Source organism: Chelonia mydas, chromosome 2, assembly GCF_015237465.2.
Source record: "Chelonia mydas isolate rCheMyd1 chromosome 2, rCheMyd1.pri.v2, whole genome shotgun sequence".
NCBI classification, from domain to species: Eukaryota; Metazoa; Chordata; order Testudines; family Cheloniidae; genus Chelonia; species Chelonia mydas.
The window spans coordinates 50,716,316-50,728,710 of NC_057850.1; the positions used below are offsets into that span (position 1 = coordinate 50,716,316).

At 42.5% G+C, this 12,395-nt stretch overlaps 1 protein-coding gene across 1 annotated transcript; it reads right to left on the bottom strand.

The window, feature by feature from the left end:
• Positions 1-909: 909 nt before the first annotated feature.
• MRPL53 (mitochondrial ribosomal protein L53) lies at positions 910-8,380 on the bottom strand. Its single transcript, XM_007052962.4, has 3 exons — positions 7,874-8,380; positions 3,877-3,989; positions 910-1,421 (listed from the first exon to the last, which is right to left on the bottom strand). Exons 1-3 carry the CDS (start codon positions 7,963-7,965, stop codon positions 1,294-1,296), a joined length of 333 nt encoding a protein of 110 aa, XP_007053024.2. The 5' UTR covers positions 7,966-8,380; the 3' UTR covers positions 910-1,293.
• Positions 8,381-12,395: the final 4,015 nt, after the last annotated feature.

Below are 12,395 nucleotides of genomic sequence, written 5' to 3' on the forward strand. Positions count from 1 at the left end.
TTAACCTTCTGGGTATGTTCATCTATTTTAATGCGCTTGTTTGCACAAAGTGGGATGAGGTTTTATTGTTCATGGAAAGGAACGGACTATTATGGGATTACTATGTTACGTACTGAGTTTGTTCCTTTATCAGTATAAAGGCTATATTTTAAAATGACTTGGGCAGTCGAGTCCTTTTATCATATTAAGCATATCTGTCCTTTTGCCATGGTTTTTAATAACTCTACAATGCCTAAAGGATTGATAAGTGATTTAATAAATGTAAATTTTTAAAAATCCTTTACTACTACACATATTGTGGTTGCACCTAGGAGCCCCAATCACGGACCAGGACCTCATTGGGCTAGGCACTGTACAAACACAGAACAAAAAAAGGGCTTTAACTACCTTCTCTTCCCATCTTTCTTAAATAAGAGGGAGCCTAATGGACCTTACCATTCTCCTTTCTATGGGACCAAACTACAAACCTGTACTTGTAAAACTGTCCTTCCTTCTGCAGATTTTATGCATATGAGGGGAAAAAAAAAAAAAAAAAACAGAACACACACACACACAGAATAAGGCCTACTCTGTTCTTAAAAAAGACTAACAAAAAACTGTATCACAGCAAATGACTCTCTCTCCAAAATACTGAAAACACCAAATTCATCTTTCACTTTGGGCTATATTCTGTCACCCTGATTCACAAGCAGCACTTTTTCTCTGTGGATAGTCCCTTATAAGATGGGTCTTACACATTCTTTTTTATTTTGTGGCTTTGATTTCATTGCTGAGCTAACTAAACAGTTATTAATCCTCAGAGATTCTTGAATCAAAATCAATTACTTAGTGACAGACAAGTTTAACAATCTAATGAAGTTTTGGATACCAATGCATAGCATGTATGTTGAAAACACTGTCTAAACTTAATTTTTCCATTTGTAACAAATTTATTAGGCTCATCTTCATTATTCATATTAATATACAAATAGGCATGGCATTGATCCAGTGTGTGCATGGTCAAGAGATTGACGGTTTGTGTATATGGCTAGAGGAATTTATTTATGCATCCAAGACTTGCCGACCCTGCCAGAATTAATGATTTTAGCTTCTCCATTATATTTTCCTCAGGAAAAATATATATTTCTACGAATCATTCAGCTGTATGTTGAACTGGCCAGCATTTTGTCCATATCTCTTTTTAAGATTTCATGTCAGTTATCAGTGAAGTTTCCTATGTAGTTCTGATGACAAAAGCTGCTCATTGCTTTTCACATGCCTAAACAATTTTAAACATAATTGTTTCTTTGATCTTCAAGCACTCTTTTTCTTAGTTTTCTCTTCTGCCTTAAGGTCTTTTGCTATGCATCTTGAGTTGAAAGCTGATAACATTTCTGCTGCTGTCAAGTTGGCTCCTTTCATTATCAATCTGTCTCCATCAGCTGTAAAGGAAAGATCGTACGCTTTAGAGGTGATAAATAAAGTTATAAGAAACAATTTAGCATACATTCAAACTAAAATAGGTGTAAACACTCAGTTCATTCAGTTTACTTAAAAATATTCAGTGATTTCATATACCCATTACCACTGAATCTGCGTGCATACCATACATTAAGAGCAAGCAAAACATTAAAGTTAACTGCCAACAACAAAAACAGCCTCCATCCCTGAACTGCCTCACCCAAACATAAGGAAAAAACTCCCCAGATATGATCTAGTTTCAGAACAGATGTGTTACTAAAGTAGTTCACGCTATTCTCTGAAGGTAGGCAAACTTGGACTGTAAGGCTACGTCTACACTAGAAAGGTAAGTTGACCTATATTAGGTCAACTTACAGCCACTGCAGTAATTACTGTAGTGGTGCATGTCTACACTACCCTCTTTGGGTCAGTGGTGTGTGTCCTCACCAGAAGCACTTCCACTAACCTAAAAGGGGTAGTGTGCAGAGCTGAGACTCCCGGGGGAGGCGGGGAGAGAAGAGGCTGCCCAGGGCTTCTTGCCCCAGCTCCCAGTTGGAAGCAGAGTCCCGTCGTCCAGGCTTCTCACCACGGCTCCCAACCCGGAGCGGGGTCCATTCTCACCCCAGCTTCCAGGAAGGGGCAGAGTCCAGCTGCCTGGCTTTCTTGTTAATTTCACGGTTCCTGCCAACAGCTGATGTAAGTAATGCAGTGTCTACACAAACACTGCATCGCCCTATCTACACTGACATAAGCCTTACGCCTCTCGTGCAGGTGGAGCTATAATGGTGTAGTAGGGCACTTAGGCCAAGTCTACACTTACCAGAGATTGACGCTGACGTGATCAGTGCAGCGGGGGTTGATTTAGCGGGTCTGTTGAAGACCTACTAAATCAATTGCAGAACACTCTCCAGCCCGACTCCAGTACTCCACCGGAACAAGAAAAGTAAGGTAAGTCGACAGGTGAGCGTCTCCCATTGACGCAGCATGGGGTAGACACCACGGTAAGTCAACCTAAGCTACGTTGATTCAAGTTATGTTATTCATGTAACTTGGGTGGCATAACTTAGGTCGACTTACTGCGGTAGCGTAGACAAGGCCTTACATCGGCAGGAGGAAGGCTGTAGTGTAGACACTGACATAATTAGGTCAATGTAAGCTGCCTTATGTCGACCTAACTGTGTAGTGTAGACCAGCCTAAAGGAGTGGATTCCACATCTGAAATATTGCATATAAAGAGACAAGGTGGGTGAGGAATAAGGGAGAACTCGGAACAAAATGCAGTGCCTAAAACTAATCATAATTAAATTTTGAAGTGACTAGATTTTTCAAGTTGACGGTATCTCTCAAAAAAACTATAGCAAGCCATCTAGCAGCAGCATAATACACTGTCTTGTGCAGTTTCCAAGTTCAGGTCCTGTATTCCCAGACTCCAAGGGCTGGAAATGCTCCCTTGGCAACATGCTCAGCACCTTGGGAAAGTGAGAAATTGAAAGCAGTAGTTTCTGGCATCAGTAAAATAATCTCTTTTGGCAGAGGCTGTGCACAGCATTGAGCTTCATCATCTAGTATACCCTGGCAAGAGACAAGGATGGCAAATAAATGAGGAAGGAAATACTCTATAGAGACACTGAATGAAAAATATATATGTTTGACATATCAAACCTAAAACTTCGCAACGTTCGCTAGAAATGGCAGCTGACCTGATTAAAATATGAAAGTTTAAAGGAAAACAAATAGATAATCATTAGTGAAGGAAAAACTTAATGGGCTGGGTTCTCTGCTGGACCTCTTAGAAGACAGCAGAACAGAAGGTAAAATTTAGGAAAGAGGAGAACAAAGGTGGATTAAAGCGATTTGTGAAGTGGCTCGAATCTGGGCTGCTCTGGGGGTTGACAGAAACCTCCAGTACAAGTTAGAGGAGCCCACAGAGCTGGCTGCACAGCTCGTAGACCCATTTCTGCAAACATTTATACATGTGAGTAGTCCCACTGAGGTGGGACAGCTCATATGACCAAGTTACTGTGGCAGCATGTCTCTGTGGCAGCATGGAGCCACATTGCCTGCAATAGGGCTCTGCACAGGTGCAAGGGTCCGCTTGCAGACCTCTCATTTAAGTATTGGAGCTGAATGTTTGTAATGAAGACAATCTCTTTTTTTTTTTTTTTTAAGCATTCCCTTTCTTCCCAGTTCTAAATCCAGTAGACAGAATATTTTTTTTAAATTTCCTTCCCAATACATTAACCTGACTGATTCCATCGTACTCTTGCTCAAAAACATGTTTGTACAACACCTAGCACAGTGCGATTCTGATCCATAACTGGGATGTCAAGATATGACCCCAACACAAATACAAATTACAGGAAACAACCACAAATATCTTCCCATGTGAGTCTAGAAAGGCTACGTTCCCTTTAAGATGAATGATAAACTCCTTACCAAACATGATGTCTACAACTGGTTCAGATCCATCGTGCCTTACATCTGTTGTCACTACACAGTTGATATTGGAGGCACGAGCTTTTTTACTGCTTACATGCTCAAGAAATATTCTGAAAAGATTTAAGAAATATAAATTAAGTAAGAATATACTGAACATATTTCTGCAATTAATTTACATAGTTTGATGTTGCTAACCAAAATACAAACCAATTAGGATTTATATTTACTGCCCCAGTTCTACAAGAAGTTCCATAAGTGCAGACTCGATTGTATGATTATTTTAACAGATTATTACAAAGAAATTTTAAAATCCAATTTGCTTTTCACTATTTTGTTTCCTTTCTGCATTTCTTTTTGATTGATTGCGCTATCCCAGCTATCAGTCAGATCAGTTTTATTTTTCTTTATAACCAATTTTACTTTCAGGTTGTCAATGTTTCAGTGTTTGGAGTTCAGAGAAATGTTTATTTTGCTTAAATATCTGTTTCCATTGGATTTTTTTCCCAACTCCATGGTAACATTTCTAATGATTTGCTGAAGTTTGTGTAATTTGTTTTTCATTTAATTTTTGGTCAAAGTTCAACGAATAGGGTCACTTTGAAGCCATATCAGTCACCTGCAAGAGTCAGGAAGGGATTCCCTGCACACACTCCAATGTATTCTGCTGTGGGTTACTTTTATTGCCTTACTCTGAAGCATCAGTGATGGCCACAGCTGGAGATATGAGATTGGCTGGGGTGGGCCAGAGCTCTTAGGTGGCACCAAGCATTCTCTCTCTCTCAAGGTACTTGGCTGGCCAGTTCTTGCTCATATGCTCAGGGTCTACCTGATCACCATATATGGGGTAAGGAAGGAATTTTCTCTCAGGTCAGATTGGCAGTGACCTTGGTTGTGCTTCATCTTCCTCTGTAGTGTGTGAGTATCTCTAATCACTTAATCATTTCCCTGCCATTGTGAGGGTCTTGGGCACTGGTGCACCTTGGTCTCTCCTTTTCTCGGTCTGTGGCTCATAGTATCTAGTCTCATGAGAGCTGCAATGCTTTGGTCTAATTTCAGTTGTTGGTTTTAACGTGCACGTACTGAGTGGTGGTAGTGGTGACCTGTAATACACAGGTCAGACTAGATTATCTGGTTGTCCCTTTTAGCCTTAACCTCTATTACTGTGTGTGTATGCACATCCATGCCTGCGGGTACGTGTAAAATAACTCCTCACATCTGTTCCAAGTTTGTGTTTTATGTCCCTTTAGTAAAGTATTTATGTCATGGACAAAGCACAATTATTTGGACTTCTCAGGCAATTGATTACCAAAGAACATCAGCCATTGTATTTTCCCTCACTATTTCTAAGTATTGTAACACTAATAACTAGGGCCTTACCAATTTCACAGCAGTGAAAAATGTGTCATGGGCCATGAAATAAGTCCTTCCCCACAAAGGGGGCAGGCTGGGGCGTGCGGGTCTAGAGCCACCTCCAGGAGCCTCCCCCTTCTGCAGGACGCTCTGGGACTGGGCAGTAGCCCCAGAGGGTTCTTGCAGCTGGAGAAGGCTTGTGGAGCTGGATCCGATCTTTCCTGTGCTGCTGGGAGCATCCCAGCAAAGGGGGCACCTAGCTGATAGTCTGGGCAGGGCTGGGGCAGGACAGGATGTGGTCTTTCCTTGCAGGGGTGCTCTTGGATCTCTCTCCCAGCTGCAGATAGCTCCGCACCCCATGCTCCCCATTCTGTCCAGCTCTGTAGGCAGCACAGAAGTGAGGGTGGCAACCCCATGACCCTCCCTACAATAGGTTTGCAACTCTCCCACACATTCCCTTTTTGGGTCAGGACCCCCACGGTTAACACACCACGAAATTTCAGATTTAAAAATCTAAAAACGTGAAATTTACCAATTTTCAATTCCTACAGTCGTGAAATTGACCAAAACGGACCAAGAATTTGGTAGGGCCCTACTAATAACTAATCTTACAGCTGACTCCACATGTGCTGACCCTTGCACTCACATGGATCCTCAATGACTTTAGGGTTGGGGCCTCTGTGCTTAGCATAGTAAAGTTAAGTACATGTGTGCTTGCAGGCCTTAGTCAGTACCTCTATACTTTGAGCTGGAGATGCAATTTCTAGCTTGAGGAGACTTAACCCGTGCTAGCTCTGACTGAGGTATTGTGCTAAAAATAGAGTGTAGCTGTGGCAGCAGGAAGGGCTACCCACCCCACCACATGGTTAGCGTCTCGGACTACTTACGGTGGCTAGCTCCTCCCTCTATGCTGCTACACTCTATTTTTAGCACGCTAGCTCAGTCACAGCTCCAGCAGATATGTCCCCGCAAGTTCCAATTTACAGTTTCCAGCTCATAGTGTAGACATACCTAAAGACACAGAAGCAGAAGACAGATTAGTTGTATTTCAACCCATCTTCTGATCGTGTTATAGTATATCTTTCCTGTAGAACTTCATTACGATACCTTTCTTCTCTGAAAAGTGAATAAAAAATGACACCTTCCTATTAAAGAATTGCCTCCTCAGTGTGTTCAGACATATATCTGCTTACTGATAGTAAGTCATATCATCTTACTGTAGTGACAATAATTTTCACTGCTGCATTTTACTTTCATCAAAGTAGTAAAGGGGGGAAACTAGATTCTACTCCTCCTTTTACAACATCAACAATTGTTTGCTAAATTCATGTCAATTATATTTGTGCAAATTGAGTGAACACATGTGTACAGGTGTCACTAAACCAGTAATCTGAAAACAATGGGGTTGCACAGGTCTTGCTGGGGTCTTAACTTGGCCAACTCTCACAATATTTGATGTTTTAACTTAAATATAAAGAATGGCCATACTGAGTTAGGCCAATGATCCACCTAACCCAATATCTTGTTATCCAACAGTGGTCAATACCAGATGCTTCAAAGGAAATGAATAGAACAGGGCAATTATCAAGTGATCTATCCCATCCTCCAGTCCCAGTATCTGGCAATCAGAGGCTTAGGGACACCCAGAGCATGGGGCTGTACTGCTAACCATCTTGGCTAGTAACCATGGATAGACCTATCCTCCATGAACTTAGCTAATTCTTTTTTGAACCCAGTTATACGTTTGGGCTTTACAACATCCCAAGACAAGGAGGTCCACAGGTTGATTGTGCATTGAGTGAAGAAGTACTTCCTTATATTAGTTTTAAACTTGATGCCTATTAAAGCCCTGGTTAGTGGAGACAACTGATTATATAAAAATATCAGCATTCAATTAAAAAAATGCCTGTAAGCCTAGTGGTTGCAGAGAAAAGCATAAAAATGTGACCTGAGTGCACCTGATAGGCTCAAAAAAGGAGAGCAATTTTTTAAATCTTTTGTTTTTAATCTCAATTTTTAGGTACCTGACTTGTGGTTTTTTAAACATTTAAAGGCTGACAATGCTGCTTATTACTGACAATAATGGGAAGACGGGATGGACCCATACTGACTCTCCCGGCCCAGGTAAAGTTGTCTTTGTACTTGGTAACCAATCTAGAACCAACCACTTGCTCTAGAACCCACAAACAGCGAACCCACCCCACCCAATGCCCGGTAACACAGTCGTGTTTGGAGACAAACACCCCTGTAAGTAGAACCAGATCCAAACTTCAAAGCTGCGTCGGGTGCATATGGCCGGGCTGGGGGAGCCCATCCCTTGGCTGGAGGGCCGGGGGAAAGAGGGGTCTCTCCGCAGACAACACGCCACGGAAGCCATTCCAGCCCCGGGGGCGAATGGGCTGAGCAGGGCGAACCACTCGCTGCCCCGCCGCACAGGCGGAGGCAACGCCCAGGGGGTGAGGGGGAGGGTAGACGGGAAAGGCCTTGCTTGGTAGGCTGAATGGGGGGCAGGAACCCATAGGGGAGTGGGTAGGGCGGGCCGGCCGATTGGCCGCTCCCCGTCCAGGGGGGAATGTGGGGGAGGGGCTGCTCCCCGTGAGGCGGGTATAGGGGGTGTCTGGCCGCCCTCCCGAGCTCTCCTCACCGTGTGGTTTCCACGTTGGTCTGGAAAGGGCAGAACCGGACCATGACGCTCTTCACGTGCCTCAGCGCCACCGCGGCCTTGGGCACCGCCATCTTCCCCTTCCTCGGCCTGGGACTACAATTCCCAGAGGCCCCTTCGCCAAGGCGGGGCGCGGAGGGCTGGCGGCGCGCGCAGCTCTGTGGGAAATGTAGTGCTCGGCGGCGGGGGCGGCGCTGCGTTGCGCTGCCGCGGGCCCCGAGCTGCCGGAGCCCCTCGCGGTGCAGCTCTGCTCGTGCCTGGCTTGTGCTCTGGGCGTACTCCGAGCCTGGCCCCTTCCCTTTGACCTGGGAGCTAAGCGCCGGGGTCGCAGCCTCTCCCACTGGGGGATGATAGAGTTTGCGGCTGGGTCCGCTCAAATGCGGAGTTTTCACTCATGTAAAGAAATTAGCCCCATATTCAGAAACGGACTCAGATTTTGCCCCGGGAGCAGCGGGGTGGGGTGCGGGGGAGTGTACGCCCCACCAGGTATCATTCATTACAGTGCAATGCAGTGAATAGAAATGAGTGAGGAGCAGGACAAGGACCTGGCCTCGTTAAAGTTTTCAAAAGACAAAGAGCAAAGATTCGAGTTCAGGGCAATTGTTAGGAAATTTGATTCTTTTCATGTTAACATTTTTATTTGATTCTTTTTCCTCGTCAAACTTATCAAACGCCAGAAGCAAAAATATAGAACTATAAACATAGTATAGAGCACTGACATGGTGCCCTGTAGTTTATTTCTACACAGACCCACTCCAGCTGGCTTTGGGCAGATGGACAGTCATTGGTTTCAGTGTGGGTTGTCAATAGAGTTGCCAACTGTCATAAATATAAAGGGAAGGGTAACCACCTTTCTGTATACAATGCTATAAAATCCCTCCTGGCCAGAGGCAAAATCCTTTCACCTGTAAAGGGTTAAGAAGCTAAGGTAACCTCGCTGGCACCTGACCCAAAATGACCAATGAGGAGACAAGTTACTTTCAAATCTGGAGGGGGGGGATATTTTCTGGGAAGACGTCTCCAAGTGGTCTCTTTCCCTGTTCTTTGTTTAAATCGCTTGGTGGTGGCAGCGTAACAGATTTTTAACCTAAGCTGGTTCCCAAGGCAAGAAAATCTGTGCCTTGGGGAAGTTTTAATCTAAGCTGGTAAGAATAAGTTTAGGGGGGTCTTTCATGCAGGTCCCCACATCTGTACCCTAGAGTTCAGAGTGGGGAAGGGACCTTGATACCAACCCTCCATGGTTGTCCCAGAGTCTCCAGGAATTAAAGATTAATTTTTAATTAAAGATTATGTCATGTGATGAAATCTCCAGGAATATGTCTCACCAAAATTGGTAACCCTAGTTGGCACATGAGGTATCACTTGCAGAATCAGGGCCTACCGTAGTTTCTTGTAGGTTTCTCTGCCCTCATACAATTATGAATTGCAGGAGTTAAGGATATAAAGACCTATATCCCTGGCAATACATGGCCCTGATCCTGTAATGGGTCACTGTGTGGGTATGGATACATCCATGCAGAGCTCATTGCAGGATCTGAGTCTATTTCTGTAAGATGTCCCAACTGGTTTCCACCACATCTCCTAGGAATTGTGTATCTTGCTTTCGTTTGCCTGGCCTCCTCTTCTCTGATCGTATCTATCAATGTTTGAAACAAACCTTTTTTATAAGAATGGTCGTATACTAAACAAAGGGCAATCTGAATCATTACTGTTGTAAAATATAGAAGAGGGACCTGCTGAAGAGTCTGATAGAAATGGAAATAAAGACTTTTTAAAATAGGTGCATTACAAAATATATAAAAGGGGGTAAGATAAACCAGCTAAATAATAAGTCGCTAAACACACACTGTTGACGTTGATTGGAAAGCAGCATAGCCAGTGTAATTCATCAATTTTACACTAGATGGCAGAAACAACTTTTGTAAAGTTTTTGGGAGTTGTGTACTATCTGAAATTGTTGGTAGAGTACTGGGATCCTAGTAAACCTTTGGTGTGGGAGCTTGGAATAAATCAGCTTTGGTAATGTATTTAAATACAGTGTGAAATTCTAGGGAATCTTTCGATACTGTATTTCATTTTTACCTTGTGTTGAAGTACTACTGATGCTTTTTCCCCCGAGTAACTAACTGATGTACAAAATAGAATAGTTGGCAACATTTGGAAATGCTATGCTATTGTTGTAATGTAGCTTTAGCTCTTTTTTTTTTTTAAATGTAGCCATTAAATTAACTCCAGCTTTCTAGTGAGATGAAGCCTAAAAATAAAATAAACTAAATTTCAGAAGTATTTTAAAACTGTGTTTCCAAATTCATTTATATGATAGCTCTTTGTCTTTGCAAAAATAAGTCTGTGAGAGAAAGCATTGTAACAAACCTACTCCTTAAGCAAAAATTCACTGATTTAAAAGAGGATTTGCCTGAGTAAGGAGTGCCAGATCAGGCACATAGAGGGGCAAAGAGAATATTTTATATTTAAAAGGTGAACTCAAACTATAGAACTTCAACAATCCTTCTCTTTCTTCGTTATAATACAAATCAGTAACAACATTTCCATCAGCCTCTCTTAGAGCAGTATGGGATCAACCTTGATTAGGGAATGAGGAAGGAAGGATGTATTTTATTGATCGTTAAGAGATCAGTTCTGCCAGGTGCTGGGCACCCTGTACTCCTGTTGATTTCAAAATAGGTAAGGCAGAAATAATCTGTATATCATCCCCTATTGTGTTTTAATAGCAGTTTCCTGTGGAATTTGTACAGTTTACTGTGCAGAATCCAGGGCAAAGAGAACGTTCTCCAATCATCTCATCCATACTGCAAATCAACCAGCCTGTTGGCCTTTGTCATAATCTATAAAAGTTTTATCTTTCCTCCTAGATCTGAACCATCACTTTGGAAAGATATAAAAAAAAAAAAATCCCCTTTTCAGTAATTTATTTTTTAGCTGCCTGAACCTGATTCATCCAACTTAAAGTTACATAAGGGAAAATATAAATTTTTAGTAACCTTAAGACAACATTCTTTCTTCCTCCCTGAAGAAGATAGACTCTTTCTATGAAACAAAGCCAAGGGAAATGAGTGCAGGCATCTTGTTTGCTGAAAGAAGGATCTTCTCTGTACTTGGTTACAACCAAGTCCTAGAATGAATGTTGAACAGAAGCAGGAACCTTAGTTTTGATCTTTTACACCCATTTAACTCCATCAGTGTCTCCACTTACCATGGATTTACACAGGTGTAACTGAGATTGAACTGTGACCCATAGTGTCTTAATTTGATTCCAGAATAGCTCATAACAAATTATCCACAAAGGACCTGAATCATTCCTTTCTATTCCAGCAGGTAATCTGAGAACTCTGAAATGTCTATGCTAGAGACTATTCTCCAAGGATTCACATTTGAAACCAAGTGATTAATTTATTTTTAAGTATAGCGATAACTAGAGAATAGTTACTTTTAACAGACAATGTTTTAACATCTGTAACATTGGTATCCCAACCTGATTGATTTTTATTTTAATTACTATTTTAGAGAGGCAAACTTTCTCAAAAAGAAAAATACAGTAGTCCCATTGACTAATTCAGCAGTCCATAGTTTTATGTCTAACAAATGTATGCATCAGGCAGCTATTCAGCCCCTTCACACACCCTCATTATGGAGAAGGTGTTAGCCTGAGACAGTTGGAACTAGGTTTTCTTTACAGAAGATGAGCCATCTGTAGTGTTCTACCCCCTCCGCATCTATCATCTGCAACTGTGTAGTTAAGGCAAAGGCAGATTGAGGTTGCAAATAGTCAGGTGGTATTTATTAAGAGTAACAATAACAGGCTAGGACTCCCTGCAAACTAAGATAACACAATAACAGCTTGGTTATTAACACAAATGTAAATGGGGGTGAACCCCAGAGCCCCAAACCCTATGCACAATAGGGTACACAGAACTTAACAAGAAGGACTATACCATATCTTGCAGACACTGGACAGGAGAACAGGAACACAGACGGGAACCAGGGGCAGGTGCCAGGAACAACAACACAACAGGAACTGGACCTTAGGAACTTCGGTGACAAGCAAGTAGATATTCAGTATAGTTTCTTCTGTCTACTGTTCCTGATTTCATCGTCCTGTGTGCTGAATGCGAATGCTATCTCATGTGATGATGGAACAGGTGAGTGGAGGTAAGTTAAGGGAACCTTGGTAGATGTTACTGGTTCATCTCAAGTCCTAATCCCTCAGGGCTCTAGCTAACAGCAAGGCTGGTACTCTGTGGGAAGGCTTCTATGCCTCAATGGGATGACCTGCTTTCACAGCATCCAGAGACACAGAGCGCCCCTCAGAGGGTGACACTCCCATATATGCATTCTCTGTTGCTAGGCAGCTTCTACCACCATGAGACACTACCTTTCTCTTGTTTTGGTGCCAAACTCAATAAAAGCGCCAAAAGTTGAAGGAGAAGGGATGCTAAGATGTAGGACTGGTTGTCCTTTTACCAGTCCAAAATGGCAACTATGT

Coding starts and splice junctions, on each gene's coding strand:
- MRPL53 (XM_007052962.4), bottom strand. CDS start 7,965: ATGGCGGTGCCCAAGGCCGCGGTGGCGCTGAGGCACGTGAAGAGCGTC. Junction 3,990..7,873: donor ACCAACGTGGAAACCACACG/GTGAGGAGAGCT, acceptor AAATCTTTTCAG/AATATTTCTTGAGCATGTAA. Junction 1,422..3,876: donor AGTTGTAGACATCATGTTTG/GTAAGGAGTTTA, acceptor TTTCCTTTACAG/CTGATGGAGACAGATTGATA.